This window comes from Penicillium brevicompactum, assembly GCF_028827555.1.
Source record: "Penicillium brevicompactum strain IBT 35665 chromosome Unknown utg000003l_segment0_segment0, whole genome shotgun sequence".
NCBI lineage: Eukaryota > Fungi > Ascomycota > Eurotiomycetes > Eurotiales > Aspergillaceae > Penicillium > Penicillium brevicompactum.
In genome coordinates, this window is record NW_026623206.1 from 2,847,431 (window position 1) to 2,873,674 (window position 26,244).

The 26,244-nt window shown below is 49.2% G+C and overlaps 10 protein-coding genes across 10 annotated transcripts; 3 read left to right on the forward strand and 7 right to left on the reverse strand.

The window, feature by feature from the left end:
* Positions 1 to 1,340: 1,340 nt before the first annotated feature.
* On the forward strand, positions 1,341 to 3,272 carry N7506_004972 (flavin-containing monooxygenase; the record flags this gene model as incomplete). The annotated part of the gene is made up of 1 exon (XM_056954266.1): positions 1,341 to 3,272. One exon carries the CDS (start codon positions 1,341 to 1,343, stop codon positions 3,270 to 3,272), a length of 1,932 nt encoding a protein of 643 aa, XP_056813155.1.
* Positions 3,273 to 3,613: 341 nt separating this feature from the next.
* Positions 3,614 to 5,005, reverse strand: N7506_004973 (tRNA-dihydrouridine(20) synthase (NAD(+)); the record flags this gene model as incomplete). The annotated part of the gene is made up of 1 exon (XM_056954267.1): positions 3,614 to 5,005. One exon carries the CDS (start codon positions 5,003 to 5,005, stop codon positions 3,614 to 3,616), a length of 1,392 nt encoding a protein of 463 aa, XP_056813156.1.
* A 909-nt stretch (positions 5,006 to 5,914) lies between these two features.
* Positions 5,915 to 6,984, forward strand: ipp1 (inorganic diphosphatase IPP1; the record flags this gene model as incomplete). Its single annotated transcript, XM_056954268.1, has 4 exons — positions 5,915 to 6,091; positions 6,150 to 6,269; positions 6,352 to 6,779; positions 6,843 to 6,984. 4 exons carry the CDS (start codon positions 5,915 to 5,917, stop codon positions 6,982 to 6,984), a joined length of 867 nt encoding a protein of 288 aa, XP_056813157.1.
* A 334-nt stretch (positions 6,985 to 7,318) lies between these two features.
* N7506_004975 (mitochondrial 54S ribosomal mL53 domain-containing protein) lies at positions 7,319 to 7,639 on the reverse strand (the record flags this gene model as incomplete). The annotated part of the gene is made up of 1 exon (XM_056954269.1): positions 7,319 to 7,639. One exon carries the CDS (start codon positions 7,637 to 7,639, stop codon positions 7,319 to 7,321), a length of 321 nt encoding a protein of 106 aa, XP_056813158.1.
* Positions 7,640 to 8,180: 541 nt separating this feature from the next.
* On the forward strand, positions 8,181 to 11,058 carry N7506_004976 (Sec20; the record flags this gene model as incomplete). The annotated part of the gene is made up of 7 exons (XM_056954270.1): positions 8,181 to 8,500; positions 8,597 to 8,841; positions 8,898 to 9,466; positions 9,712 to 9,851; positions 9,905 to 9,983; positions 10,035 to 10,841; positions 10,894 to 11,058. The coding sequence occupies 7 exons, from the start codon at positions 8,181 to 8,183 to the stop codon at positions 11,056 to 11,058; spliced, it is 2,325 nt and encodes a 774-aa protein (XP_056813159.1).
* A 5,451-nt stretch (positions 11,059 to 16,509) lies between these two features.
* N7506_004977 (uncharacterized protein) lies at positions 16,510 to 16,890 on the reverse strand (the record flags this gene model as incomplete). The annotated part of the gene is made up of 1 exon (XM_056954271.1): positions 16,510 to 16,890. One exon carries the CDS (start codon positions 16,888 to 16,890, stop codon positions 16,510 to 16,512), a length of 381 nt encoding a protein of 126 aa, XP_056813160.1.
* A 1,155-nt stretch (positions 16,891 to 18,045) lies between these two features.
* Positions 18,046 to 19,246, reverse strand: N7506_004978 (uncharacterized protein; the record flags this gene model as incomplete). Its single annotated transcript, XM_056954272.1, has 5 exons — positions 18,046 to 18,714; positions 18,778 to 18,869; positions 18,922 to 18,990; positions 19,087 to 19,108; positions 19,166 to 19,246. 5 exons carry the CDS (start codon positions 19,244 to 19,246, stop codon positions 18,046 to 18,048), a joined length of 933 nt encoding a protein of 310 aa, XP_056813161.1.
* A 189-nt stretch (positions 19,247 to 19,435) lies between these two features.
* Positions 19,436 to 21,147, reverse strand: N7506_004979 (sugar transporter family protein; the record flags this gene model as incomplete). Its single annotated transcript, XM_056954273.1, has 4 exons — positions 19,436 to 20,517; positions 20,570 to 20,765; positions 20,819 to 20,992; positions 21,055 to 21,147. 4 exons carry the CDS (start codon positions 21,145 to 21,147, stop codon positions 19,436 to 19,438), a joined length of 1,545 nt encoding a protein of 514 aa, XP_056813162.1.
* Positions 21,148 to 22,057: 910 nt separating this feature from the next.
* On the reverse strand, positions 22,058 to 22,346 carry N7506_004980 (uncharacterized protein; the record flags this gene model as incomplete). The annotated part of the gene is made up of 2 exons (XM_056954274.1): positions 22,058 to 22,287; positions 22,337 to 22,346. The coding sequence occupies 2 exons, from the start codon at positions 22,344 to 22,346 to the stop codon at positions 22,058 to 22,060; spliced, it is 240 nt and encodes a 79-aa protein (XP_056813163.1).
* Positions 22,347 to 24,633: 2,287 nt separating this feature from the next.
* Positions 24,634 to 25,914, reverse strand: N7506_004981 (uncharacterized protein; the record flags this gene model as incomplete). The annotated part of the gene is made up of 1 exon (XM_056954275.1): positions 24,634 to 25,914. One exon carries the CDS (start codon positions 25,912 to 25,914, stop codon positions 24,634 to 24,636), a length of 1,281 nt encoding a protein of 426 aa, XP_056813164.1.
* Positions 25,915 to 26,244: the final 330 nt, after the last annotated feature.

Genomic DNA, 26,244 nt, shown 5'->3' on the forward strand with positions numbered 1-26,244 from the left:
TGAGAGACTGCCCAGAGAAAGTGAGGTCAATCTCACATTCTTGCTAGGTTTGATATTTACTTACTCTTCAGTAGTTTCTCAGTCCGAGGTCAAACCCGAGAGTTTTCTATTCCACATTTTAAAAAAAGCACTGCACAAAGAGTTCAGCCCTGGGTCTCAGGTGAAGCATTCATACAATGCTGATAAGGCAATTTATCAGTGCCTGACCTATACGTGTAAGTGAAATGACCAGAAAGAAAAGAAAAGAATTGTCATTCGCTAATATGTGTAACAGCTCTGATTCAATGGACTAAGAAGAAAGGCGGCCTTCCAGACACATCTGTACAGAGCATTGCTACAGATCCCCGAAGTCCGTGATATGGACCTTCATTCACATTCGTCCCGACAGCACGGTACGTACCGACATTAGAATCATTTTTAGAGTACTTTTACTGAAAAAATTTCTAGTACGTCTGGACGCCCATTCGACTTTGACAATAGTCCTCTGGACGTCCACACAGTTTTCTGGGATCCTTCACGCGCACGGCTAACCGACGCGGGGGTCATATTCGCCCTTCTAAAGCTCACAGCCAAACAACGCGAGGAAATCTTCGTCTGGGGCTTCAAATCAAACGGAGACCCACGTCGTACCCGAGTACCAAAGGGGCCGACCGTAGTTGTCATGCAGAACAATGTCCGCTGCTTGCTCGTTTGGAAGGATATGTACATCTTTACCGGCGGTCACAACCTCGCAGGCTGGCTCTTGAACACGAACACGGGTCTTGTGGATGACTTCCAAACCACATCGCCGTGTAAATCGGCAAAGGCCTCACCCAGAACAAGAGGTGGACGACCACCAATACCAGCTTTGCCAGCTTTGAAATGGCCTGTGAAAAAGCGAAGATTGAGCATGACTGGCTCTTTCTTGCCCAGATATTACAGAAGAGGTTGAGCTTGGTTCTTGGTATTTCTTGATATCTTATCCTATTGCTTTGCTTTGCTTTTATTTTATCAAATTACCCTGGGGTTATTTTCAGCTCTAACCGCTCACAAGTCATGATCACAAACTTGGAACTTCAATGTATTCTCTCTACTGGCTTTTGATACCTCATTTTTAGCTGGCGTCTAGTAGTATTTCCAGGATGTCCAATTCACTGGCGGGGTAAACGCCCGACTGACTCACCTGCACAAGTGGCAGTCGACAAACCTTCTAAGGTTGGAACCTACTCAAAGTGTCGATCAAAGATTCAAAGTTTCCAAGGTCACATCTATCTAGACATACCTCGAGGGCTCTATCCGTCAAAAATCCACATAGGACCATGCGTGATATATCGAGCCCACCAACCCTCAATCCACCCACCATGTCGAGCCTGAACCATCAAAGCAACGACAACAGGCCATCCACAGATACGGCTGATCCCACACTAGCCTCTATGAAATCCCGCTACGAGGAAGAGCGACAAAAACGTCTTCGCAGCGACGGAAACGCGCAATTCGTCGAACCCACCAAATCAGCCCAGTATGACCGTTTCACCAATGACCCCTGGGTCGATCCAGCAGCAGTACAGCCACTACGAGCCAAATTTCCCAATCAAAAAAGTGAGATCCTCATCATCGGTGCCGGATGGGGCGGCATACAAATTGCCGTCCGTATGATCGAGGCCGGTATACCAGCCAGCGACATTCGCATTATCGATCCGGCTGGTGGCTTCGGCGGGACCTGGTATTGGAATCGGTACCCGGGACTCATGTGTGACATTGAGAGCTATCTGTATCTTCCATATCTGGAGGAGACGGGGTATATTCCTAAGCACAGGTACTCGCAGGGCGAAGAGATTAGGGAGTATGTTAATCTTGTGGCGCAGAGGTGGGGGTTAGTTAATTGTGGTGTTTTCCAGACACAGGCTGAAAAGATGGTCTGGGATGACGATGCTAGGGTATGGTCTGTTGAGCTGGTACAGCGTCGGAAGGATGAGGAACCAGAGAGGCTCCGTGTTCGGTGCAAGATTGTGAATCTTGCTGCTGGTGTACTGAATTGGCCCAAGCTGCCGAAAGTCCCTGGGATTCTGGATTATCAGGGTGATATGTTTCATACTGCGAGGTGGGCATACGATATCACTGGTGGATCTCCTGCGGATCCATCGCTTTCCAAGTTGAAGGAGAAACGAGTCGTGGTCATCGGCACTGGAGCAACGGCAGTGCAGATTGTTCCGCAGCTTGCAAAGTGGTGCAAGCACCTGTACGTCGTGCAGCGAACGCCGAGCTCAGTAGACGTTCGTGATCAACGCGAGACAGACGAAGCATGGTTCCAGAAAGAAGTCGCACGGTCGAAAGATTGGCAACGGGAGCGAATGCGTAACTTCCATCAACATTTTACTCTGGACAAGACTCCCTCCGTTAATTTCGTTGACGACGGATGGACCAGGGCGCCTGCTCTGGTTGGTATAACTGGGTATGAAAAGGGGCCGCGATCACCAGAGGATATCCCAGCGTACGCGGCTAGATTGGTCGAAATCGACACCCATCGTCAGAGTCGCATCCATGCTCGCGTGGAAAATGAGGTTTCAGATCCTGTGGTTGCAGAGAAGCTCAAGCCCTGGTATCCCGTGTGGTGCAAGCGGCCTGCCTTTCACGACGACTATCTCAAGGCTTTCAATCAGGAAAATGTAACTCTTGTTGACACCGATGGCAAAGGCGTCGATCGGATTACGGCCGACTCGGTGATCATCAATGAGGAAAGCTACCCGGCTGATGTGGTTATCTTCGCAACGGGATTCCTTGCACCACCCGCCGGCACGCCAGCTGAGAAAGCGAATATGTCTGTTATAGGTCTGAACGGTGTTTCCATGAGCGAGGAATGGACTCGCTCCGGTCCTGCGACGCTGCATGGTGTCATCGATGCCAAGTTCCCGAATCTATTCATATCTGGTCCTCTCCAGGGCTCTACGAGTGGGAACTATCGTTTCTCTCTCGATGAGTATGCGAAGCATATATCGCACATTTTGGTTGAAGCGAAGCGTAGGGCTGGTGGTGCGGAGTTCGCTGTGGCGCCGTCGGTGGAGGCAGCAGAAAACTGGGCGCTCCAGGTGATGATGAATTGTGCCCCGATGGGAGTTGCCATTGGATGCACACCGGGATACTTTAATCTGGAGGGTGATCTTGATCGTGCGCCAGCGGCACATCGTGTGATCATGGCAAGGTCAGGTCTTTGGGGCATGGGTGTTGAGCATTGGCTTCGCGTTTTGGAGAGTTGGCGTGCTGAGGGGAGTATGAAGGGTATTGTGGTGCGTTAGGCAGATCTTGATCCGTAGAATAGCATGTCTGGGGATGGAAGATAGACTTTTGGACTGCTTACTCGTAGGCAGGAATCTTGAAATATTGGAATTGACAAGAATTTTTAGGACATTATGCGGTTGGCTAGTTAACTGTGCAGCACAGGTTTCGTAATCATTGAAATGTATGTATGGGGAATCAATAAGATTTATAGACAAGATGGATAAAAGGTATTATAGACACCTCAGAATGCAGTGAAAACCAAACCAGAAAATGAAAGTGTACCAAAGGCTATGCATGAAGATTGAAATCAAGGACAGGGTGCGAAAAGACAAGCCAGACGAGACGAAGTCGGCAATGTTTAAACTGCCTGGGGCTGAACCTGAGGCTGTGTCTCCGAAGCAGGAGCAGGCGACTCAGCAATAGGCTGATCAGCACTGGCCTCAGCAGTCTTGGGCTTAGGAGTAGAAGTGCGACGGACGGGACCTCCGCTGTGGACAGCAGGGGAGGGAGTCTTTTTCCGGGCAGCGCCCCCTCCAGCGGCGCGTGCAGATTCGGAAGTCATCGCATTCTTGACAGCCTCGGATTTGGAATCGGGCTTGGTATCGGATTGGCTCGGCGCCTCCCCGTCAAGTGGGCTCGTCCATTTGTCATCGAGACCCAGGATCACATCAACGGCAGCAGCCTGAGAATAGAGATCCTCGAATTTCAGGAATCGGCAAACATCAAGGTATGATTTAGCCACCTTAGCCTGATTGAACTCCTTGGCCTTGCCGGGAATCAGCATGTTGAGCAGGTATTTGGTGTTGCCAAGTCTGTTCTCGCAGTCGATGCAAAAGCGCATATATTCGTAAACGACATCTCTCCAAGGAGCCAGACCGCCATCTGCCTGAGAGCGGAAACAGGATGAGTTCGCTTCACCAGATGTGGCGATCATCGCACCATCCACTCCGAACTCAGACATCAGTTCAAGTCCATGGTCCCGGGACGTGACATCTCCGTTCATGAGACACGCAACACCGGCTTCATGGCAGATCCGTGCTACCATGCTCAGCTGGTCCCGAATTGCGCGCTCGCGAGGACGCATCGGAGTTGTGCGGCAGTGGACTGTCAGTCCTGTGATACCTGTCCTGACGAGACGGGTGACAAGGGCTTCTGTGTCTTGCGGGTCGGCAAGAATACGGATCTTGACCGAGATACCAATCTGGAACGGTTCGCCGACCTCCTTGACGAGAGCTTCGAGGATAGAGCAGAGAAGATCCGGTGTGCGAAGCAAGGCCGCGCCCATTCCACCCGACGTAGAGAATGGCTTGGGGCAGCCTGAGTTGACGTCGATTCCATCCACGTCTGCCGCCACCATTTTCGCAGCCTGAACAGCCAATTCCGGGTTTGCAGTTCCAATTTGGTAGATCAATTTTCCCTTCTCGCGATTCGGGTCGATGCGGTAGATAGTGGATTCTTTGACTGCGGCGTTGGTACGACCGCCGTTGGATGGCAGGCGGGTGAATTCAACCAGGCCGTTACGGGGGTTGATCTTGCGTGTGGCGCCGATCATTGCGCGGTCGATTGTCTCAGGGCCCCAGACGAGATCAGCGCCGTATTTCAGGGCCAGAAGGCGGGAGGGCAGCTCGCCGCTGCGAACCATTGGGGCGAGGACGATTTTGTTGCGGTAGTCGACACCTTTGGCGGGAATGGGCACGCGGGGTGCCGCTTGCGCGGACGCTCCTGCGGCGTCTGCAATCGTGGTTGTCATCTTGCGAAGTGTCTTCAACATAGCACGTCCAGATGAGGAGGAGTGACTTATTATTTAGAGGTTCGGAGGGTGCCGATTGGAGATCTCGAGGTCACGTGGAGATACAGGGGGCGATAAGGTGGATGTTTTTTTTTTTTCGTTTGCGTGTATTGTCATTTGATTTCATGTAATTTTCTTCTTCCACTGAGCTGGCCATTTTCTGAAAGAGTCAACCAATCAAGATACAGTATTTCGTGCCAAGAATCACGACATCGTACAGCAGGAGGATCATAAATTACAGGCTTGCAGCCAAAGTTGAAACAACTCGGAACAAACTGGAACAAACTGGGTCCAGAGCCAGCAGAGCCATGTATTGAACCATACTGGCACAAGGTACGGAGTACATTGTCCTTGTATTATATGCTCTGCAGTCCTCGGTTAGGTGCAGTATATGTACATGTCAGTGTAGAAGGCATTAGGTACATTGTACACACAGCATGTACAAATCCAAAGTAGCCAAGTATAGTACTCCGTAAAATAGCCACGGCATAGAAAGAGTCGGTCGGGATGTGAAGCGGGAGGTGATCAGTGCCGACTTTCGGACCCAACACATTTTGGAAAATTACAACCACCAGGCACAGGGGCAAGCATCACCCAATTGCTTCCGTACTCCGTCATAGGTACGTTGGGACTACTTTAAATCTGAAATTGTGTCTATCAAACTTACAGGAATTGACAATTCAGCCAATGACTCGTCCTCCCTTAGCCCGACTGGGAAGTGCGACCTCCACCGCCTCCCGCCGTGTTTGGCGCACATCAGCAGCGTTGGCTCCCCCCACTTCTGCTGCCCCTCCCTCTTCGTTTTCTTATAATTCTCCCTTATCCCGCGCGGCCCAAGTTTCTAGACACTTTTCGTCAACTCCGCCCACCATGACTTACTCCGTCCGCAAGATCGGCTCCCCTTACACCCTCGAGCACCGTGTGTTCGTTGAGAAGGATGGCGTCCCCGTCTCCCCCTTCCACGACATTCCCCTCTACGCCAATGAGCAGGAGACCATCCTGAACATGGTCGTCGAGATCCCCCGCTGGACCAACGCCAAGCAGGAGGTACGACTACCTGACCTCTGATCTCAACCCCGCCATTCGCTGATCCCAAATACCACAGATCTCCAAGGATGACTTCCTCAACCCCATCAAGCAGGACACCAAGAAGGGCAAGCTCCGCTTCGTCCGCAACTGCTTCCCCCACAAGGGTTACCTCTGGAACTACGGTGCCTTCCCCCGCGTAAGTGGCGACTATCCAATTCACCAGGCCACCAGGCCATAATACCCATGGCGGGGCACAATGCTAACGACTCCCCGCGCAGACCTGGGAGGACCCCAACTCTGTCCACCCCGAGACCAAGGCCAAGGGTGACAACGACCCTCTCGACGTTTGCGAGATCGGTGAGCTTGTCGGCTACCCCGGTCAGGTCAAGCAGGTCAAGGTCCTCGGTGTCATGGCTCTGATTGACGAGGAGGAGACCGACTGGAAGATCATTGTCATCGATGTCAACGACCCTCTTGCCCCCAAGCTCAACGACATTGAGGATGTTGAGCGTCACCTCCCCGGCCTCCTGCGCGCCACCAACGAGTGGTTCCGCATCTACAAGATCCCCGACGGAAAGCCCGAGAACCAGTTCGCCTTCTCCGGCGAGTGCAAGAACCGCAAGTACGCCGAGGATGTCATCCGCGAGTGCGCCGATGCCTGGGAGAAGCTCATCTCCGGCAAGACCACCCCTGGTGATATCAGCCTGTATGTCTTCGCCCATTTCTTATCTGTTCCATTTGAGGGTGTCAAAAACTAATCCGTTCTTAGTGCCAACTCCTCCCTCGAGGGTTCCGCTCACCGTGCTGACTCGACCAAGCTCGCTGCCATTCCCCGTCACGAGGAGCTTGCCCCCGCCCCCGTTGAGGGCAGCATTGACAAGTGGTTCTTCATCTCCGGTGCCGCCGTGTAAAGTTATTGTTTCAATCTAAAATAATTCCCAGCGATCATATATCTATATAGATATCATGATTGTGAAAAGTTGAACACGATTGCTCGATGGATTGTTCCTGGTGTAAAATGTATAGTTCGCTAGGATTGCCCGCATCAGTCAAAGTTGGTTGGAGTAGGTACGGATAGTGCCATATACCTACATCCTACAAGTCACCCCAGCATGTTACCCCAAGTACCATGCAAAATAGTTCGAACATATGCCCAACAGCGCCAAATCATCAGATACAATGAGATATAGATATAATATAATACACGAATGCACAGCTCGAAAAACACAACAGCATTTCCACCCACTAGTTCTTCAAACTAGCCTCACGCTGCAAAGCTCTGCCCACGCGAGAAACCTCTTCAATAATATCGCCAATCTTAAGTCCGCGCTTTCCAACGTCCAGCGTGAGTTCCTTGCCGCCCTTGAATCCAACAGTCATGGTAGGCGACTCGGTCGAGGTGCGCGGCAGTTGCTTCACCTGGATATCAATGTGGGTTGGGCTGCTGGTGGGAATGGTATCGGGGGTCCGGAGCATGCTAAGGAAGAGACGGCAGGGCCTTGCGGCGCGCGAGAAGGGGTTGTAGGCCGTTCGGAAAGAGGCTATTGTGGAGACGGGGATGGTCATGTTTGCGGTGGGATTTGACGGTCGAGTCAAATAATTGGAAATTGACTGGAAGACGTGTTGGTTACTTTGAAATATGGGAGGAGCCGGTGCCTCAACTCGGAGTTCTGTTGCGTACCTGGATTGAGGATCCGCGGGAAGTTTTTTAAAGGTGGTGTATTTCGGCTGTGGATCCTGTTGCAGTGGCAGACGGGGTCTCGGGGGTGATTGCGACGGAGATGAGTTGGAGAGAGGCGAGGATAAACGTAATGGGACCAGCAGAGAATTGCGCGCGATCAATTCGAGGTTCTATTCGAACTAGAACCTCCGATGCGAGTTGCGGATGAGGAGGATGGGATATGTTTGTCTAAGATGCAAACATCAATTGGTCGAATGACGCCCGTCAACATGGCAACTCCGCTGGACAACTTCACTTCTGTGAGACAACTCTTTACTCCCAATAGTCAGAGATAAGATCCAGCTACCTCTGACAAAATTCAGATCACGCTGGCTTAGCTGGTTCTGTTCTCGGACACGCGATATCACCACCAGCACTTATCGCAACATGTCCCCCACGACAGCCCTCCAAGGCCGCCTGAAAGAGCTCTCAGCCGCCCAGGCAGATATCCGGCCCCTAGTGACCCGCCTGCATGATTTTACAGCCTCTATTGGACAGGGCGACGAAGCGCGCTTAGAGCTCGGCGCCGAAATACACTCCCGACTGAAAGATGCCGAACAAGAGTTGGAGCTATTGCGAGTGGAACTCGAGGCCTTGGGGATTGGAAATGATACAAGGAAAAAGGTTTCTGCTGTGCATGGGGAAAGAGAGGCTGAAAAGGAGCGAATTGTCGCAATGGCGGGGCGTTTAGCTGAGGATCTTAAGAGGTTGGTAACCCTATGCTTCTGAGCTTGCATATAGACAATCGCGGTCAATCTCCTCCAAGTTCACTTTGCAAAACTTGCTAACTTGGGTAATCTCAGGACCCGAACTGACTTCCGAAACGCTCAACTACAAGCCAAGCGTAATGCGGAGCTGGCCAAGCGGAAGGAGAAAGATATTCTGCTGTCCAGATCCAGTACTTCTGAGCAGAAACAACCTTCGGAGAAGCTTACTCATGACGACCTTGTTCTGAATGCCTCTAATGATGTTACATCGGCTTTGCGCCGAACTCATCAACTGATGCAATCGGAGCTATCTCGCAGTCAATTTGCTCAAGAAACCCTTGGTGGGTGCTTTTCATTCTCGCATTTTATTGGAACATGCACTTATAGCCCTTTGCAGATCAATCGACGGCCGCAATCTCATCACTATCCGAGTCTTATAGTGGCCTCGACACACTTCTCTCTTCATCACGCAGTCTTGCTAATTCCCTTCTTCGCTCTCAAAAGTCCGATACTTGGTATCTGGAAACTGCATTTTATATCTTGATCGCGACTATTAGCTGGCTTCTCTTCAGGCGGGTGTTCTACGGGCCACTTTGGTGGTTGGTATGGCAGCCTCTGAAACTGGTCGCCCGAGTTCTGTTTGCGACGACTGGCGCGGTTGGTCTTTCCAGCACGGCTGTCCAGTCTGTTTCAGGGTCGCTTTCCAGCGGGCTCACTTCGGCCATCCAAGACACGGCCACGGCGGTTGTGACTGGGACCGTGACCCCAGGGAGCACTGCTTGGGACCACGAGCCCTCCGCACCAATCGATAGTGACCGTGTTATTGATAAGATTGGACAAATGGTAGAGGAGGAAAATTACAAGGGCGTGGATATCGACGATATCACACCAGAAGAACGAGCGCGGCAGGAAGAACTCCCTCGAAACCCGAAAAAGCGGATGTTTGAGGCTGAAGTTGAAGAGCAAGTACGAGATGAGCTATAGCGTGCGATACATAAAATAATGATACCTGATGCAATCATGAATGCATTCCATTTCCACTGCAGAATTGACTCGACAGTAAACTGGAGTAGAACGCTTTGCTCTGATTGGCCAATGTGTTTAAGTGCTGCGCGTGTCACGTGGAGACGCGTCTTGTGGAGGGCGTCGGAGCGAAGAACTTCACCGCATCGCAAACTAGCTCTGAGATATCACACACCCTACTTGATTAGAGCTCTCTCGGGATCATGGCTGCCTCATTCTTCAATAACAAAGCCCGTGCCGCAGCTGTCGCGGCATCCAGCAGCTCCAAGTCCAAGGCCGGCGAAAACAAGGAAGACTCAACTCGACTCCAGCCATGGGTTGAAAAATAGTACGTCAATACCGGATCAATTGCATATTGGACAATATCCTGATGTTTCACAGCCGACCTAAGTCTCTCGACGATGTTGCCGCGCAAGAACACACCACCAAAGTCCTCCAGCGCACCCTTCAAGCTTCAAACGTGAGCCACCCAACCCCAGACATATGAATCAACGTATTAATCCACCTCAAGCTTCCCCATATGCTGTTCTACGGACCCCCGGGAACAGGTAAAACCTCCACCATCCTCGCCCTCGCCAAGTCCCTCTTCGGCCCCGCCCTCTATCGCTCCCGCATCCTAGAACTGAACGCCTCCGACGAGCGAGGCATCGGCATCGTCCGCGACAAAGTAAAGAACTTCGCTCGTGCCCAGCTCTCACAGCCAACAGGATTAGATGCTGCCTACCGCGCCCAGTACCCATGCCCACCATTCAAGATCATCATCCTCGACGAGGCAGACAGCATGACACAAGACGCGCAGTCCGCGCTGCGTCGCACAATGGAGACATACAGTCGAATTACCCGTTTCTGTCTTGTCTGCAACTATGTCACACGCATTATCGAGCCACTCGCAAGTCGATGCAGCAAGTTCCGCTTCAAGATGCTGGATAATAGCGCTGCGGGCTCGCGCGTGGCTAATATTGCCGAGCAGGAAGGCTTGGAGCTTGAGGATGGTGTTGTTGATACACTTATTCGGTGCGGTGAGGGTGATTTGCGTCGTGCAATCACTTACTTGCAGAGTGCGGCGCGTCTTGTTGGCGCTGCGAATGCTCCGAGCAAGGATGCTGATGATGATGCCGAGATGACTGATGCGGGATCTAGCCGTCTCATTACTATTAAGAGTATCGAAGAGATTGCTGGTGTTGTGCCGGATAGTATTATCGACTCGCTTGTTAAGGCTATGCAGCCTACCAGCGGGGCTTCGGCATATGAGGCTGTGTCGAAGGTTATTACGGATCTTGTGGCGGATGGTTGGAGTGCCACGCAGGTTCTTGGACAGGTTTGTATTCTCGATTTCTACTTTTTTATACCTATATACTGACAAGATCCAGCTCTACCAAAACGTCGTTTTCAGCGAGACTATACCTGATATTCAGAAGAACAAGATCGTCATGCTCTTCTCTGAGATGGACAAGCGGCTTGTTGATGGATCTGACGAGCATCTTTCCATGCTAGATCTGACGCTACGGATCGCTGGTATCCTCCGTGGAAACTGAACGGACTCCACGAAATCACACAGAGGTCTAGGGCTTGCTTCCAACCCCGAAGACTATGTCGAATGAATAGACGGCGTTTAGGGTTGGGATGGCCCACATTTTCGAGGCGTTGGATGCAATTTATAGCATTAGTTTTTGTCAAAATGGAATCAAAATGATACCCTTCTATTTGTTGTATTCATTCTATTTGGGGTTTTCATCACCTCTCCTCTGGATCACTTTGACAACCTGCTGGGGCGTAGGATGGTCAGGTGGCATAGATGACAAGCCTGGCTAGATTTCCCTCTCCCTATCTCTCTCTCTTCTTTTCCCCGTCCGTTCTTGTTATCTTATAATCTGGATTCTGCTGTGTGATCAAGTGGCAGTCTTAGCTTACCATGTATACGGAGTACTGCTCGGATTCTGATTCCCAAGCTACACTAGTACATCCTTAGAAATTCCCCGAAATCCAAGCCAGCAGAGATCGTGTTGCCTTTTACAGATATTATTATACCAGAGGGGTAGTGAGTGAAGAGGGGAACGTTTACATGCTCCCAAGAGCACAGGTCGATTCAGCCACGCAGAGGCAAGAAGTGCCCAAAATGGCAGCCAATGGAAGAGAAATCGGGAAGCCCAGTTCGGAATGAGGTAAAGAATGGCTTGTTTTGTACTGTACGGAGTATGCTCGCTCGTATCGTCTATATGCGGGACACTTCAAGGCCCTCGAAAAACCATCCACGTCACTATTTTCTCGACAGGGGGGGAAACATAACCTACCCAAGAGCCTTTTTTGCTCCGCTACATAACTTCTTCCTAATTTGCCCCATCTTCGATTCTATCAAATCAACAAATAGAGAGCTAATCGCCATGAGTATCTCTACTACTACGCTACTAGATTTGCCGACTGAGCTTAAGTTACATATCATAAAATTTCTTGATTACCCTTCATCTGTTGCACTTTTACACACAAGCCGAATTTTCAGGAATATTGTTCCTACAAAGCCGCCTTCGACAGGGGAAGAGAAACTATCGCTTCTACTTGTTATGGAACTATGGCCAACGCAAGTGCTTCCCAACAGGGCAAAGTCTTGCTATGCCGATCAACCTATCTTCCAGGTACTAATTATTCCAGATATGATGACCTCTTTTCCTGCAGAATATGTTTGAAACTTCGACCCGGAAATGCATTTGCCGATAAGCAACTGAAAGCCAAGCGCGGAAAAGGCCACATCGAGAATGACCGTCGATTTTGCCTCGATTGCGGCTGCTCCAACATGATGTATCAACCAGGTCAACCTCTCAAGGTGGATGGCCATGAGGAATTCCTCTGCGCTGTATGTCGAGAGAGATGTCGATATGGACGATACTGTAGGTATTGCCGCATGTGCGAGCCGTGTACATTAAAGGTACCCCCGCTACCTATGCCCCAAATACTCTCCTCGAGGGATCTTGAGGAGGATCGCTGTCGCCTGTGTTGGTACTCGGCCCCTGTCAGGGTTTTGGGCCAGCCACCAGGAGGATTTCAACCCGAGGACATGCTGATGGCGATGAAAATAAGCGAATTCGAGGCCGATTATGGGTTCACGGCCAGCCCAGAGTGGTTTGAAGAGGACATTGCTCATGGTAATTTCTAGGCCATAGCTTTAGCTAGAATCTTGACTTTTGGGCGGCTCTCAAAGCGGGGTATCGAGGTATCAGTCGCGTTAATATTACAAGGGGATGCACCCCCGCCCTATGTTGTGGGTATTATGCCTAAGAAACAATACAGGCTGAGCTGGCAGAGGAGACCCCTAGTCAGTCTTGGCAGTTAGGCTTTGATAAAAAATTAGAAAGTACAAGTGGCGACACCAGTTTCGAAATGTACTGTACACAGACAGACGGAGAGAGAGGAAAAGAGGGAGAAAAAGAGAGTACTCTATATCTAATTCTCCACGGACTTCAACAATAACTTTTCTAACATCTGCTAGGCCTTCGACCAGCCCCGGGGCTGCGTCCCCTTACGGCCTTCAGAAAGTTGCCTCTTGACTACGTCTCACCTTGGGGTATCAGAAGGCGCCATGTATCAGGCCAAAGAGAGTCGATCCTAACGGGAGCTTTGGTCCAACCGTCACGCATCTTGAATATGCGGTATTCATCATGAAGATGTATTCTGCCTGGCTCAAGCATGGGTGGATAGGAGGTCATTTGAGCAGTAGTCTCAATGAATATCAGTCTGTGGTTTGTAAAGAAATGTCTACGGGCATCTCAAGAAAGATGATAGCTTACCTGTTTAATGTACGACTGGTGAATTGGAGTTGTATACGTTTATAATTTGAGCTTGTATTGCTACTGGTCCTTGGAGGATATAACGCTTTCAAATCTGCCAGGGAAAGACACCAAGTCCAATTTCTCGAAAGAAGGTTTGAGTTGTTCGAAATCTTTCCCTCATGGTTGGCTTTAATCACTTAAATTTGCTTGTATTTTGGGATGAGGCTGAGTTATTGAAGATGTTTGCTCATTGGTGTGGCACCTGGGCACCATGCAATGCAACCCTCCAGGGCTTCTAAGCAATCGAAAGGTTGGGTTGACATTTTGATAATGGGGCATTAGCAAATATACTAAGAGAAACAGTATCATACAATACCTAGAGGTTGAAAATTTTGCTAAACGCGACACGCAATAAGTAGGCTTTAAGTTAATCGTTTTTGGAATACCTCCTAGTATTCCAATATTACTCCGTAAAAGTTAGGACGATGGATCATCTTGGGTGCTGATTTTATCGCATGGTCTTTGCTTACTATATCGGATTTGCCTGTGTCACTTGGCTTAACCGCGAGACTAGAGAAGGTGCACATCCTCCTTGGTAAGTGCATGGAAGTGCCCAGGTATAGATTTGATTCATTGTCGACGCTGTGTTTGGTATTTGCCTGGTTTGTCAGGCTCCCCGCAGGTGTAGATAGTGAGAGCTTCTCTCTCTCTCTCTTTCTTCTCCTCGTCTCTCTTTTAATATAATATCATATATGTCTACTGTGCTCTTTTGTTGATATACTGTGTCTTGTGATTTCCGACACGTCACTACCTGCCCACCTGCCCATCGGGGATCTTGACCAGTTCAACTCAATCCTTAGACAAACCACGGAGATTTTAGATTCAGCTTATAATCACGCCGTACTGCCATCGAAGACTACCATGTCTAAAGTTACAGATCACTTGCACATTAGTGGCTATGAGTTTGTATCCAGCCTCTCGGAGCTGCAACAGCATGGGATCACTCATATACTCAATACGCCCTATAAGTATAACAATACTTTCCCAGATGAGTTTATCTATATGCAAATCCCAGTAAAGGATACTCTTACTGAGCGACTTGGTCCATGGTTTTACGACATTTCCGTATTTGACGCTGAGGCAAAAAAGAAGTAACGGGATAACACTTGTTCACTGCTTACTAGGCGTTTCAAGAAGCTCTACTGCTCTTCTAGCGTCTCTCATCATCAATGATGAGCTCCGGCTTAGCTCTGCTTTCAAGCTGCCCAAGGATGCCGCGCCTGAGTTAGAACCGAATCTAACATTTCTTCTGGGGTTGAGAGCCCTTGAAAAAGGAATTCCATGGGGAATGCTCTTTAAATAAGTTGATGGTCCTGGACCAATGTGAGGTACCGGCTCCTTTGGACTGGAAAGAGAGCATCGCGATTATTATGGCGTCAGCAGCTGCAGCAGACCTTCCATACAACAAACATACAAAGGAACTGGATTGCATCTTCACGAAATTCGATAGTGCCAAAGCAAATACAACCGAATTAGAGACACCGATGACCGATGTTGTTATCGCCAGGATAGAGTCTTTTGGTGGCAGAACTGAGCGAGACCTGCGAGCGAGGGCTGCTCTTGAAGAAGTTCTCGTGGTACACCTCCCGCAGTGTGGAATCTTCACTCTTTCTGAGCTTGAAGTAATTCTTTCTGGCAGACTGGAAAGCGAATGCTTTTGGATTTTACAATGGATGTCCCAAGAGCAAGCGCTTGGGTGAAGGAGTTATGTCGTTGCCTGAAAGAAGATACATTTGAAGCTGAGACTTTGAAGGAGGCCACTGACTCTACGGGGACATCGAAGGAGGCTGCAGGATCTACGGAGACGTCAAAGCCCTAATGGTAAACAACCTTTTCGAGCGTGTTTCTAAAATATGAAATTAAGAAAATCCAGTGCTGTCCACAGGGCAAAGAATGATTTAAATTGTAACCATGTACCAAGGGTTGATACTTTCGAGAGATGGATCTTTCGAAAAGATGTTAGCTCTATAAGAGGTATAAAGGCATATAAGATAGCCGAGCAATATGGATAACAGGACTGATCTCTTACTTTTGCTCTCTTACTTTTCTCTTCTTTTTCCCGTCCGCTTTTGCCTTTACGGTCTGAATACTTATGTCTTGCAGCGTTTGCTGCATCTATCAGTAGTAATGTTTTGCTCTTTTCCAACTGGTGAAGATGTATTTTGAAGTGGCAGCCGCGGCTTAGGTATGTTTGTGAAAAACATCCATGACTCTAGTTAACAGCTTGGAGGTATCTGTGAGGCTGATTAGTTTGAATAGTTCTCTAGGGTTTGTTTCAAGTGCATCTTTAACTCAGTTGCGCGTGGCACCTGGTAGGTAGATATTTGGATTTTGAACGTGCCTAGGTGAGGCTGCTGGATCTCCAACTCCTAATCCTCGGTTCACGGCTTAGCCAAGTCTTTCTTTGGCGGACCAATCCCGGTCATAACTACGTGACAATAGCTTTCTCCTGTTACCAATTGATTCTAAGGTCTACTAAATAAAGAAAGGAAGTAATAATGCCAATAGAATAGGTAGTAAATATTTGGAATGGTAGCTAAAAAGACAGCTAAAATAAGAACCAAAAAGATAGTCAAATTTGATATCTAGATATGATTTACACAATAGTATCATCATATAGTTAATAAATGTAAGTTATAGCATTTGGTAAATTTTGATCAACTCTGGTTTGGATAGAAGGATTAAAGATAGGAACCTCTCAAATCAAGTCAATACATCACTACTCCTGTTTAGGACCAACTATGATTGTCTTATGGCCGCGCGTGAGCGCGGCAGTAATGCTTGTGACCTGCTACTTGCTTGTTTTTTGGTTGAATGTTTATTGCTGCAAGGATCATTCACAGCTACTTCGGTGTAATGTGCCCATTCTTTTTTATGATGCTAACAACATCTCCAATAAGCATGAACATACCTATTCACTTCGAGAAAATATATGACACGGTATTTCCTTTTAAGGTCAACATCCAAACCAGACCCAAATTCTCAGTAATTACGTCGGTCTTCCCATTATTTCCATCCAGTTTGCGATATTGATATTTTCCACAAGGCCCAAGCAAGAGTGTCCCTATGTGTGCCGGACCCCACAGGCGCCCCTTCGAGACCGTTAGCAGGGAATCGGTGAATATTGGACACGCTGTAGACTTACCATAGCTGCTGGTAGAGGATCTAATCATCATCACAGACGATGTAAGCATCCTTCAAAGCCACCACCGCGCCACCTTTCAAGGAAACCCAAGTCTGCCTAGAATTGAGCTTGGCATCGAGGTGGTGCTCTCCAAATATTTTACAGTGAGTGTCTTCCTGGAACTTGGTGAGCTGTGCACTTGACGCGTACACCACACCCTTCCTTGCAACAGCAGTGTGTCCCCACAGAGAGTCAATTGATCGCTTTTTGCCATCTGCTGGAACATCGACGTTTGCATTGGCGCCCGACTGGTCATTTGCGAGCTGGACAGTCACTTCGTCCACGTGGTAGCTGCTAGGCTCGGCAAGAGCAGCCGTGGTGAGGCAGGCGAGAAAGAAGGAGGTGAGGAGGTCAAACTTCATGATGGTTGACTATTGATAGTGTGATTGAGAAATATCTCGTAGAATCTGAGAATGTTTTGATCTGAGTTCAAGATTGGCTGTATCTGAGAATTGGAAAGGCCGGGAGGTTGAGCTCTTTTATAGGTATAATTCTCCTACAAGGTAGTCGAAGCTCGCTCACATCCTATAGATCAGTCTAATTTTGGAGTTGGCTGAACCACGATGTCCATAGATCGACATGATCATTTGATTCTAACCAGGTTTTTGTTTGATCCTGGAATTACGAGGAAGATCCAAGTTCTAGATTGCCAAATTGTCTGCATTTGGTCTTTCCGAGAGAATGCTTTTGTCTGATGTTAAGTAATACGAGATCTTGGCCGACTCGAGACAGGCCTATAGATGACATCCGAATGGTTGAGTCCCCGGATTTAGGAATTTTTCTTCCGCATTTTACGATATGCGGCCATGAATTGAACCTTGGAATAACACAGTTTGCCACTTCCCCGAGTAAAATGTTCGGGCCGGGAATCCCGCTCAAAATATTACCTCTTGAACTGGCGGAATGTATGATGAATATGACATATGACAAGTTATGATTTCGAAGGTTCTCGGGGAAATCTAGTGGCAGTTCCAGTGATATGATCTAAGCCATATAATCTACAGAAGGTGACAAGAGCCTGAAATATTGCGTGCCTCCCACGGTTTGCGTTTGTTAGACAAAGAAAGGCGGATAAAAATGCCGCCTTTGTTAAAACCCTTGCTTATTTTTGATAGTTGTCAATTGGAATGAAGAGATTCTACCCTCATTTCATGACGGTGGCCCCTTGGCGTTGCACTCTATCTAAATACGATATTGACCCTTGGCTATACTTGCCAACACTTTTGGGACCCAATGAATTTTCCAACTTGAGAGCGCACACGAATCAAGTTTTTGACATCTCCACATCGGCCATGGTCAATTGAGATTGAGACTGGAAATTGCGGGCGCTGAACTGCTACCCTTGTGGTGTAGACTTTTTGGACTCATTCTTGCTAAGGTTGTGGTACCCGTGGGACCTAGGCATGCGGTGATTTACTGGACACTTTCAATTCAGCACAAAGCAAAGCTCTCTATGATTGAAGCAGCGTTCGAATATGCATAAGCCAGAATCTATATGTTAAACATATCTACATAAATTACTCGGAGTCGAGCAGGTCGGAAAGCTTATCCAGATAAGCGTGAGGCCTGATCTCTCCAGACACGAACTCCTCTTTCGACGAGACACCAGTCAGCACACCTAGAGTGCCACCAAGTTTGCCCTCAAGACCAAATCGAATATCCGTGTTGACACGGTCACCGACCATGCACGTGCGGCTACGATCGAACTTGAACTTGCCCTCAACGGAGTCCATCATAGCTTGACTGGGCTTTCCAAGAGCAACAGGCTCCTGGCCAAGCATCATGATCAGAGGCGCGCTCATTGAGCCGGCACCGGGGAAGAGAGTTCCCGAGTTTGGCAGAGTGGAGTCGATGTTCGTGGCGAGGAACACCGCACCGCGCTTCACGTAATGGTACGCAAGCGCCATCTTAAGGTAGTTGAAGTGGAAGTCAAGGCCGACGAGCACCACTCCAACTTCGGGGTCCAATAGGGACTCATCACCCGCAGCGATTCTCTTGTAGTCCTCTGGGGTGATATCGCGGCGGTACGCAGGGTCTGTACCACCAATGAACTTTACGTTCTCGGAGCCGAGCTCTTGCTCAATTCCGGTCTCGCCAATCACATAGACCTTGCGCTTGTTCTCGGGAAGCTGTAAAATGCGGGAAATATAGATGGACGCGCTGTACGACGAGGAGAAGATCTCTTCCTGTGTGGTTGTGAGCTATTTTGATTCGGTATGCACATATTCTGCATATTGGTAGCAACTCACCACTGTACTGGGAATACCCAATCCTTCAAGCTTCTTGCGGTAGTCGGCGCGCGACTTGGTGCTGTTATTTGTCACGAAAACCACTTGCTTTCCTGTCGGGCTTATAAGCTTTGTTGGCAAATTCATCCAGTTGCTGGGCCGTACCATTTTTGCGCAATAATTCCAATGTCTCAACGGTCCCAGGGAAGAGGTGATCACCGGACCAGAGTACTCCTAAACGATCATTGTCTCAGCTGTTGTTGCGATGCGACGATTGCTCGTGGGGATCGCAGAGGTGATTCTCGGATCGAGGCAACGTGGGTTACAGACCATCGCAGTCAAATAGGAATACCTAAAGACGACCCAGTCAGCAAATGCAAGCTAGAAGAAGCCGAGGTATTCTGTGTACATCAAACTTATCCAAGAATTTGCGGATCGCGGGCTTGTCGCCGCTCAGGTAGCGGGGTGCAATTTGCGATTCTTGCGCCATGATCAAACACCAACAACAGGTAAAGTACAGAAAGACGAGTACGGAGTTAACGGAAGCAATGAGTCAGTTCGGAGGAGATGAACATTAGGGACATACCCGAAGGGACCCCCGGTGAATCGCGGGGCCGGTTGTCTTGGCATTTACCTATCGGCCTTATCGACGCTATCGGCTATCTGCTATCTACACTATCTACACGTGCTCGACATGGGCTTGCTCTTCTTCCTTCTCAGTGCTCGCTTCCTTCTTGACTTGATGCTGCCCAATCTCTGCTAGACTCACTCCTTGTTTGCGGAGGCTCTCCAGTTGCAAAGCAGCCTCGGCCTCTTCGTCTCGCTCTTCCTGGGACATTTCGGGTCCCCAAAAGAGGAAGAACAAAATGAAAGCCCACACAGCGCCCATGAATATGGCGATGACTTTGCCATAGTCAAACCGTACCTTGCCACTTGGCCCCGGTGGGAGTGGGAAGCGCTCACCAATGATTGACTGGATCGTGGCCGAGGCAGAAGAGCCAAGATTACCAAGCTGGTAGGTGAGTCCGACCATGAGAGATCGTAATGCATTCGGTGAGAGCTCGAGAAGATGGATTGGCATGGGGCCCCAGACACCACCGACAAAGAATTGCTCAAAAAAAGCACAAGCTGCAAGGGACATGTTCCGCGGAAGGATATACGCGGGGATAATGGCGCCTCCAAAGACACAGGAGACCAGCATGGTCAAACGGCGACCAAAGAAAGTACTGATGTACCCGATCGTACAGCCGCCAATCAAGGCACCGATTTGACCCACGACAGTCACAACAGTGGTTTGGGTTGCGTCCATTCCGACTTGGTCTTTCAAGAACGTGGGGTAGAAATCCTGACTGCCGTGAGAGCAGGAGTTGAATCCAGTCATGAGAACGATGAGATAGATGAAGAGGACCCAATTCTCACGCAGAGCTCGCCCTGCATCGCGCAGAAACACCTTCAGACCCATCGCGCGGGCGGTATCACCACTTCCTGCATTTGCCCGTGCTTCACGCTCTGCCTTCATGACCTGGAATTGATTCGTTTCCGGCAGGTACCAGCGGAAGATGATGATTAACAATGGTGGCCCTGCGCCGAACCAGAACAGACTTCTCCACCCATGGCTGGTCGTTGGGACAAGGGCTCGGTAGAAAGCCGCGGCAAGGAGATATCCAGTGGCATAACCCATCTCGAACAAGCCGGAGAGAAGTCCACGTGCTTCATATGGAAGGTCCTCTAAAGCAGTCGCGGCTGCCGGGCCAAAGAGGCCTGAAAATCGTTAATAAAAAGGAGATCAAGTGACGAGGGACTGGCCACCTACCTCCCATTGCAATCCCGTATAGGGCCCGCACACCGAGAAACTGAGGCAGATTCTGACAGAACCCAGAGCAGAGCTCAAGAACGATGAACAAGAACAAATTGATGATCATTGGCCATTTGCGCCCATAGCGGTCTGCCAGAACTCCGAAAATAATCGCCCCAACTGAGCGCAACATGAGCGTGACAGTCATTCCCTTCTATCCGTCAGTTCTCCGACACTCCCACGGGGACCTCGGGAATTAGAGCTTACCCAAGAGACATCAGAATAAGATACACCGAATGACTCTGAAATCTCAGTGATACACAAAGACACGGTGAAAAAGTCAAACGAGTCCCACGTCCATCCCAGAAACCCAGCTGTGAACATGAGCCATTGGTGCGATGTCAGCTCGCGCAAAATCGCAATCGGGTTCCTCAACTGGTTCTAAATGATGGATCTGATCAGCATTATTGATGCTGGTCTTATTTCGAGCAGCGCGAATCTACCTTCGGTGGTTTCAAACTCGAGGCGCGTGTCGCAAAGTATCGAACGATTTGGCTGGGTGAATAAAACCACCCGGCCGCCATATGATTTCTCATGGTGATTGTAAGTTCGTCAACTCATTCGGCTAATGCGAGATGATGGGACGCTATCTTTATACTTGGTTGACCTACCCCAATACCTGTCGATCGATTTCCCAGTAGGGGAAGCCGTCACTCATTCTCATTAACCTCTCAGCGGCCTCTCGCTGAGTACAGTCCAGGCGAATCAGTGCCAGGGGCGGACAAATGGCCGCGGTCCATGCTTTTCTCCCTCATTCAACAAATCATCATCGAGGGAGCGGCGCTTCCCCGCATTTCTAGGGAGGAGCTTCGCGAAACCAAGAGCTTGAAAAAGAAGCTTATGCACGGGCATGATATCTACCGAGCCATTCATAGCCATTCTTTAGAGGACATCAGTCCCTTCGCCCGCTGCCACCGTCAGCCAAGCCTAGGGGCACGGCTTGATATCTGCGCCGAGTGCCAAGCCGCGCGGGGATTGTGGGCCAGCTTCGTATACCGAGAAAGGTGAAAAGGGTCAAGCGCTCGTTTGGTTCTTTTCGCTATTTCGATTGAGGAACAGATTGTTAGACATCCTATTATCACTTCAGCCACTCCGCGAACAATGGGTGTCGCGTGGAGCACGTAAAGCTCCCAGGGGAGTACTCGTTGAATGGGGTATTTTTGTGTAGTGTACGAAGCATTGAATTTGAAGCGTTTCAAACAAATCAACACATTTGTGTGGATCTCTGCCATGATTGAAGTGCAGGCAAAGTGGACACTCAAAATCCGGGGTAATTTTCCCAAGTTGCGGGGTTGGCTTCATATCGGACTTCAACTCAATCTTCCGAATTCAGAGCAAGTACTCAGGTATAATCCAACTGTTATCATTTCATTTCGTTTCATTACAATTTATTCGGAACCTTCAGAATCATCTCAATACCCGGGTCTCAAATTAGTCCCCTAGCTTTCACATCAAGTCTCCATAAGTTCTGCCCTCTGCCTCCATCTCCTCATCCTTCTTAATATAGTCCTTGACCTTGTCCATTTCACCTTCCTTCTTTGCCTCACCTTCGTGCTGAGGCTCGTGTTCACCCGCGTTCTCGGCAAGGTGTTCCTTTTCTTCATGGGTACCAGGATGGAGGATGCGGTCCATGAAGCCTCCAAAGCTTCCCTTGCGGTGCTTGGGCTCTGCGAGTACTATAAGCTTCTGTGTCTGGCTATCTCGGTGACTTGAACTTGCACATACGATCAGACATTGTGGGTTGGAACTGAGGTGGTAGTATATAATGTGGTTATTGATTTTGAAATTGTTGCAAGTGTGGAGGTTGATGTTCGATGAGCGTCTTTAAATTAGCAATCATAGCCACCTGCGCAGACGTCGTCATACTAAACATATTTTCTCATGTGCTGGAAACCAATACAATGGCGATGTACTTAGACGGCTCCCCCACAATATGGATGGAGGGAAAGTGAGCGCGTCATCGATATTTGACCCATGGTTACAAAAAAGTCTAAAAGCTTATCTCGGCGGTTTCTATCTACTCGGTACTTCGTAGTATCTGTGGATGTCAACATTGAAAGCCCCATCAGTGTATAGAATCCAAAAGAAAATAGACAACGACACTGGGAGCTCGTGGGTGAGCCCATTCCTTGATACTCCGTACCAAAGAGTAGCGTGATTACCTACGTATCCCTTGCTCCGATAAACACCGAGGTAATCAACTCCAGGGCTTCCAATGTTATCGGTGGAGTAGGAGCCGACTCGTTCTGACCTCGGGAATAGAAGTAGTGCTCAGCTGTTAATTACATGAGCCTGATCCAACCTTCCAAGGTTAGGCCTTGCAACGTTGAAATCTCGAGTGTCTTAATGCCCAAAGGCTGCCATGTGTCCACGGATACATGGCATAATGTGCCGAGGGGACCTCGGGAGTTCCGAAAATATCTGTCTCAAAAAATGAAAATGAGCATCCATACGGAGTTTTCCCGACCTCGGGGGTTCTGTACGGAGTATATTCCGCAGACTTAGTTATGGAGAACAAGGACCCTTCCAATGCAATCTGCGGAGAACAACATATATCAATAAGATATCACAACAAAAGCCACCTGGGCAATATATCCACCCACCCCCTCAAGCCGGAAATCACCGACGCCCAAAAGAATGACGGTCAAGATCGCCGAAGCCACCTAAAAGCCCCAAGACCGAACGGCCGAAAAGGCTATGACGCAACACCAGCCGAGTCTCATGTACGACATTCTGCAAACAGATGCATTAGGCATCCGATCTAGATCTTCGTAGAATTATGACCCATCGCCGCGATCAAAGTTGACTAGCGGCGCACAACGCGCATTGACCCACAGGTACAGCAAAATGTGTGTAAGTGCCAAATGTCGGTGACAACTGTCTGCCCCCCCAGTCTCGAATGCGGGGGGGTCCTTGTCCCTGGTCCCTCGTCCCTCTTTTGTACCCAAAGCTAGACAGGTGTCTCATGTACGGAGTATTGTGTGACTTTCTGGCAGAACAGCTCAGCTCATATGGGCTCCGACACCGCCAGTTCGCGCTGTGCGTCGACACGAGGGATTGGTTACACATGGATTGACTTTGGATTAGTATGGCTTGGTAGGTTGGTGTTGTTTTTCCAAGATTTCTTGGTGCTGCTGTCGTCCTTGATTATGCATGCTTTTGGTAGAAGGATCCAGGCCCAGCAGGGTTTGTTGACTTGGTGCATAGCTAGGCAGTCAAAGCATGTATGTGTATGTGTATGCTAGTGATCAAACGCCACCGTTGCTAACTGCGGGGTTTAAATTAGACGAGGCAGTCATGTATTAAACTGGACTGGGGTAATTGACTTGCGACGATCAGCGTTGGTGGTTGTCTGTGCTGCACATATGTCTATGTAAGTAAGGGAACTTGCATTCCAGCTGCTATACCATGGGATGATATAGTTAGTCTGTCTTGCAGGCTTTCTTTCAAAGTTTGAAGGTTAAGATTACGATCTTCCATCTCCTGCCCAGGTGGGCAAGGTATTGTCAAGCCTTGGTTGGAAGTGATTGAGCTGATTGGTTATGCAAGGCCGAGTTTATGGAGCATTATTTGCAAGACTAAAACAGAGATACGGAGTATACGAAGTAGGTGAACAAGAATTGAATATTCAGATTGCAGGATTAATGCATGGCCAGTGATTCAATTTCGGTAAAATCAAAAGTCCTCGCGTGGTGACAACCACATGTCTATGCTAACAAGAAAAGGCCCCGCCCAACCGAGTTCACAATGGTAGAATGAAATAAAAGTGATGATAAGGAGAGATTGGAGGACTTTGTAAGTCAGGTATGAAGACAAGCAGCCGGGGAAAGTGAGCAGAAAGCCACGCAGAAATGAAGTAAGCCAGTAAGCTAAATTGAATCGACAGACAGGGTATGATGGTGTCATGAGAGGTCGTGAGAGTAGAAATCAGTGCTGAAGAACAAGGAGAAAAATCAAAATGAACAAATTCAAAGGCAAAATCGCAATGTGAAAAAGAAATCAAAAAATAGATGACCAATGCTTCAAACCCATGGATCAGATCGCGCATAGGTGTGAGGGTTTACAGGACCGACGAGCTTGATCTGTGCCTTCAACTGCTCTCTTCTGCGATCCTCCTTTGATTCCACAATTTTCTTTTTCGCCCCCATGAAAACCCCGCGGGTGTTTTGCTGGAGTTGCTTGAGTGGCGGAGAGGAGGATGCAGTCTTGGTAAATGATAGCTCGGGGGCGGAGGAGGCGGATGGTTCAGAACAAGGCGATGATCGGGGGGATTGTACATTTCGCTTGGGCTTTTTTGCCGACTCCCAGATCGCCGGGCCATGTTTCTGGTACGGTGACAATGGGACGGCGAGCTGCTTTTGACGAGGCGTGGTGGGTGATGCCGACGAGATCGGGGAGGAAGTTTGGTAATTGGAGAATGTGGGAGAAACTGGCGTTTGGAGATGGAACATCTTCTTCGTGTAATCGTAATCGATATTTGGAGATGTTGCTACAGATACTGCCCGTATGGCGGCATCGGTGTCAATGGCTAGAGATTGCTGCGGCTGCGGCTCCCAGCCTTTCGGACCAAGTATGCTAGAGGCGTCGCCGAGGTGGTGATCCATTGGGGCTGTGGCAGGGCGCGCTGGGTCCTTAGGCTTATGCTCCGCTGGCCCATCGCGGGAAAGCGTTCGGTGAACATAGGTCTTAATCGAGTCGCGAACCCCACCGAGACCACCGCGATCGAGAGAATGCCAGCGGTACTTGCCCTTGGCGATTTCCAGGGCGGAACCTTTCTTGCGGGGCTTTTGGGCACTCATGTTGGGGCTCACGCGGCCGGTTAATGAGGAGGGGGCCAATTCGGGAAAATAGTCCCACTTCTTTTCGCGGAAATAATGGTTTGCGCCAGTCCGATTCTGAGTCCAATGCTGACGGCCAGGCTGGTCTGATAGGGAGGAGGCTATTGAGTCGGGCTCAGTTGATTTGTCGATGACGATATCTATCGCGTCCGTGCACTTGTCAAGTGGAGGCAGTGGAGTGGGCAGAGTAAGATGATCGGCGGATGGAGCCTGATCAGCCAAGTCGAAATCGTCGGAGCCGGAGACGAAGATGGGGTAACTGTCCGCAGAGTTGCGGGGTTCACTGGGAATAATGCTGTCGACGGTACTTTCACTATCGCTGGAGTCACTCCACATTGCCGAAGACTCTGGTTCTTCGGGTCTGGCAGGGAGGGGCTTGTTGAGGAAGTCGGGCAAGGGCGAGTGTGGTGGCACAACTCGCTCGAGTCCGTCGAGTGAACGTGAAGGGCGGACTGGCGGTGCCATGCTATATGTGAAGGACAACATGACAAAGAAAGTGTAAGACAAAAAGAAGCACAACAAAGAGGGAAGAGGAAGTAATAAGTAATAAAGGAAGTTCAAGAGGGCACGGACATGCAAGGAGAGCCTAGGAGAGCCTAAGGAGCCTAAGAAGTTGTCCCTAAGGAATCGAGGAATTAGAATTAATAGAATTACCAGAGCAGAATTACGAAGCACGGATTAATAGGAATAGAAATAGGAATATAATTAAAATAATTAAAATAACATGACTTTTAGTCGATTGGCAAACGAACCAGGCTGTAGGACGCCGGATCGTCCCTTGCTCCGCTTATATGA